General features: G+C 39.5%; 1 protein-coding gene across 1 annotated transcript in view; it reads right to left on the bottom strand.

Annotated features, from left to right (window-relative positions):
- LOC138030867 (uncharacterized) overlaps positions 1-1767 on the bottom strand; it is a 12261-nt gene extending 10494 nt beyond the window's left edge. Inside the window, exon 1 of the mRNA XM_068878730.1 lies at positions 1455-1767. Within this exon, the coding sequence (XP_068734831.1) occupies positions 1455-1767 (313 nt within the window). The remainder of the gene's footprint in view (positions 1-1454) is intronic.
- Positions 1768-5000: the final 3233 nt, after the last annotated feature.

Raw genomic sequence — 5000 nt, 5'->3', positions numbered from 1 at the left:
ACGGTGACGGCAACGAGAACGTCATCTCAAAATATAAATTCACGTTATTTTAATCGCTTCGTGACCCTTTCAACATTTTTAATATGACAAGGGTGTGGTAGTTCCTCAAAAACGAGACTGGTCGGAACGGCACTTAATTTAGGGGAGAAAATGAAATGGTATGCAGACGTGGAGGCTTCATTATTCAAAGACATAATGAGCTGCGCGATTTGGAAGCCGAAATGCTAAAGATGGTATGCAATGATGTCCAAATTGAACCGGTACTTCAGGAGATAAACGGAGAAGTGCTGACACCTGATACGAACAGAGAAGCGGATGCCCGGCTTGACATACATGCTCGTGGCTTCTGAGGACGGCAAAGCTCTGCTTTTTTTGATGTTAGGGTTTGTTACCCGAGTGCAGAGTCTTATAGAGGCCTAACCATAAGACAAATCTACCGCCAACATGAGAGTGAGAAGAGAATGTACGCCAGCAGGGTGCTAGAAGTCGAACAAGGCTCCTTTACCACACTGGTATTTACTACCACCGGAGGAATGGCAGATAAATGCAAGAGGTATCGCAGTAGACTGGCTGAACTTTTGTCAATCAAGAAGGGTAAGGACTACTGCACTACGTACAATGTCGTGGATTCGCGCCAAAGTCTCATTCGCTCTCCTGAGGTCTGCACTACTGTGCTTGAGAGGCTCACGTTGTATTCGAAGAGCTCCGTTCAACATTGCTAATAGTGACTTTGAAATCGATAAGGAATTAGCGAGACTTTAGGATTTGAGCGTTTATTATTGGCCGTCATGATGGAAAAGGATAAACGATTATTGACACAGTGATTGTATTCTTATGATTTATAATAATTTCTTATGTTGTATAGTGCTTCCAATTCTTACTTTTTAATATTTCTGTAAATTATGTACATATTTTTGTGTTTTAATTTTAAAGTCTGAATAAATTTATAAAACAAATAAATAAATACAAAACATCCAACCAACGCATGCACATGGAAAATTGCGTGCACCGAGATTACCACTTTTCGGAGGAAAATAATGGAGTGCCTGCTAATTGCTTGCAAGAAACCAACCCAAAACAAACAAGTACATTCTTTTATTGCGAAACTGTTCCTCTTGGGAATAACTTAATCCAACAAAACCAAGTTGTATTTAAATTTCCACCATGTACCCCTGATGATGACCGTACGTTTAGTAACTTTTAGCCTTCTATATAATCATTGTTATTGTTTTTGGGCAAGTCTGTGCGTACGCGCCCACGAGCAATATCGGTACTATTAGCCGTGATTACCATGAGAAAATCAACCCATGGGTCCTATGCCTATATGGTACTCCGGCCAACCATAGATGTCAAACGGAGATAGACCATTTACCCAGCTACCTTCGAGTAATTTAGTGCACAAGGAATCTCTTCTTACTATAGAATTCCTTAGATAAATTATTAATGCTCCATACCTCTGTTGAAAGCTCGCTTCATGTAGAATCGCTTTAAATCGGGTAAAAAGTCTTCGGGCCTGGCTTCTTTCGTTCTGTTGTTTAGCTCGCAAATTCTTCTTCCAATGATGACATTGTAGCTTTGGCATCTGACATCCTGGTCACATATCAAGTAACATTCCCCTGGAAATTGATCCCTGACTGTTTTAAAAGTGTGGCCTTTAAGAAACATCCCAAAAACAGAATATTCGCTGTGACAATCTTGATTAGCTGCCCTAATAAGACCAATCCTTGTCATCAGAAAAAAAGCTGAGAACCAAAATCGCGGGTTCATCTTGTTGATGTAGACTTTGCGAAATATTGCCCTGCAAGTAAGTAGAGTGAAATTCACTCTTTACTGAAAACCCCGGCAGGGCCGTCAAAGGGCCAATTATTTAAGCGAAGCCTAGGTTAGACCTGGTTTAAGAGTGAGTCACGGCTTAGACTAGTTCTTCGTAAACCATATTTAAACTTAAATGGCTGTCCAAAGTAAGCTTCCCAACCAATCTGAACCCCCAGACAATTATGTGTGTCCGTTTGAGAAACAGGTGTGTTGTTTACCACAACGGGATGTTCGAAACTCTTAGAACTCAGATTAGAAGAAGACCAAATAAGCATAAATTTAGACTTAGCATGGGCCTCAGTAAGCCAATCTCGGACACGTTCGAGGTCAGAATTCAATTATTCTTACTGGTAATTTAAGGATTTTGGGAGGGATTTTATCCACCCGGTTTACTTACATCCTTTTAGGCCTTGGCAGAGTCGAAACAACATTGTGGACAAGAGTTTTAGAAAACTTTAAATGTTCTGGAGAAAATGTATCAGAATTTTCGATTAATGAATGGTCGGAATTACTACACAGTTCTTCGTCGTATTCAGCTGCTAATCTTGGCCCAATACTACATAATAAAGTAGTCGTTAAAAGCCTCAGCCATAGCTTTTGGATCCGACACTATATTATCCTTGACTGATAGTTCATTAAAGGAACTCATTTTGTTGCGTGGTTTTTTCCAGCTAAGGATTATATAAGCGTTCAGGCTTTCTGTGGGGTCATTGGACCTACAACAGTCGTTTATCTTGTTGCGAGTTTTTTTGTTTTACTCGCCCGATGGTACTGTGAGGTATATTTAATAGCGCGTTTCTTGTGGTAATCTTGATTCCTCATGGGTTTTGTAATGTACGGAGTTATCCAAGGAGCAGAGTACTCTCTTGTTCTTTTTTGGCGCTCTGGTGCATCATCCTATTTACAGTCTCGATAAAGAATCTAACTGCAATACATTCGAGATAAATTTGCAAGAATGTTTTGAGTAACAAAATGTTTGTAGTCTCTAATTTCTTTGATGCAAGATTTGCTATTTGGTAGCCCACATTTCCGCACTATATGTTAAACTATGATCCGAGATTCCGAGATGTATAACAGCGGAGTCAGATCAATTCTCTTTGACATTGGGAAGAACCAAATCTATTACCCTGGATGAGGCCTCTGTCACCCTAGTTGACTTGTCAATAATTAACTGATCTAACTGGTGAAGTGAGAGTGCGTGGATGTCCATTGGAATTTTACTCACGTCACAATTGAGATCGCCAATTATCATCAGTTATTTGTTTCCAGCGTCGCATTTTTGAAGAAAAGTCTCATAATCATTGAAAAGATCTACAAGGTCGGAATTTGGAGTCCTGTACCAAGTACATGTAATAAAAGGTTATATGGACGACACATTTCGGCACAAATCATCTCGAGATGACCCCGCACTAAGTCATTTAGCAAAGAGATTGTTTTCACTGGTCCTGGTTTCTCCCATCAGGTTTACTATATGATGTACAAGGCATACTGTAAGAGGCACGACACACAGAGAGCTTTTTGAAAATGGTCTATGAATTGAAAACCTCGTCGCCACGGTACAAGCTGTAATGCCAACTGTTACTAGCTTTTTGCAAAAACGGGACAGATTGATGTAGTGAGATATATGTCATCTGGTTGCAACCACGCCATTGAATTCCCTTAATAGGTAGATCGGAGCACTCATCTAAAGCTATTCTCGATGCGATTACTGATGTTTTAACTTCACTCGATGTATTTCAACTTTTTTCCGCCGTCGATAGATGATGATGATGATGATGTATTTAGATAGTCTTACAGCTTCGTCCTCGTCACGTACAAATTCCGAAAACTTCTGCTCTATGATGGTCCCTGTTAAGGTGTTGTTTGTAAATATAACTTGTTCTAACGAGAAAACACTCTAGAGCTCTTACGAAATGTATGTGGCCGCGTTAAAACAACAACCCACTGAACTTTGAAACAAGTCTAGAAGTGAAATACCGTACCTGATGAAAGTGTGTTTCAGAGCCAGAAAGTTCCTTGTGATTTGATCCCAGTGATTGAATTTTATAAGCGCTCACCTCTTATAGGAGCAGCGGGAGTAAGTGTTGTTTAAAAAAACCTGGCTTATTTTTCTCTTCAGTCTTATAAATAGCTGGGGTTACTTAAAATACATAAATGCATGGGGAATGCCTTCGGCAATCGCAAGCCGCCTTGCGGCCCCAAAAATGTTACTCCCGGTGCTTTTACAAATACGTCCGCCATTTTACAAAACTGTCGAACACCCAGCTTGCGTCTCGTTAAATGGGCACAAAACTCATCTTTTTTGACCGTGTGGGGAACATAAAGTGAAAGTGACAAAGACAACATTCTTCCTGGCTGATCGACAGAGGCCACCATTTCGAGTTTAAAGTATTTTAGACCAACGTGCATGTTGCCGCTGCTTCCAGCTGTTATGAAACTAAGAAGTTAAGTACAGATAATTATAGTTCATGAATGTTCCCCCTTTAAAAGTAAAACGATTTAAAAATAAACACATCAAAAACTGAAACGGAAGCAAAACAAACAGTATTTTTGTGACGAGTATCGAGTCAACTTGCAAAATCGTCTGTGTATTTGGTCATAAACTATCTTCTAACACCTGATTCTCATTAAGATATCCAAATTTTGTTTCTCAGCAGTTTGTTTTCATTAGTACGCAAGTAGATTAATAGGCCATTTCCGAGTTCATGTCTACCTCCTCTTCAAAGCGAGTCTAAGTGCGAAATTTTTGTTATGAAAATTAGTTTTCATTCAAACGTAAAGTAGAACTAATTACCATCACAAAACCTTCGCACTTAGAGTCGCTTTGAAGAGGAGGCAAACATGAACTCGGAAATAACCTATTTCGATTGTCTTCACTGGTCGTAATCACTCCCATTAGGATTAATAACGTACGAGGCGCATTTTAAGATCAGCGCGACACACAGAGAGCTTTTTGAAAAAGGTATCTAAATTAAAAAACTCTTCGCCACCGGATCAGAGGTAATGCCAACTATTACTAGTTTATTACCAAAAACGGAGTACTGACAATTGGTGGCTACGTTAAAACAACAAACATACTCACTGAACGTTTACTAGATTACTTTGAAGAAAGTGTAGAAGTGAGATACTTGTTGAAAGCGTATTTCATAACTAGAAAGTTCCTTTTGATTTCACCTCGGGGCTTC

The sequence above is a fragment of the Montipora capricornis genome, chromosome 13, assembly GCF_036669925.1.
Source record: "Montipora capricornis isolate CH-2021 chromosome 13, ASM3666992v2, whole genome shotgun sequence".
Taxonomy (NCBI): domain Eukaryota; kingdom Metazoa; phylum Cnidaria; class Anthozoa; order Scleractinia; family Acroporidae; genus Montipora; species Montipora capricornis.
Note: the sequence above shows the minus strand (reverse complement) of the source record. Positions and strands in the feature narration are given on the sequence as shown.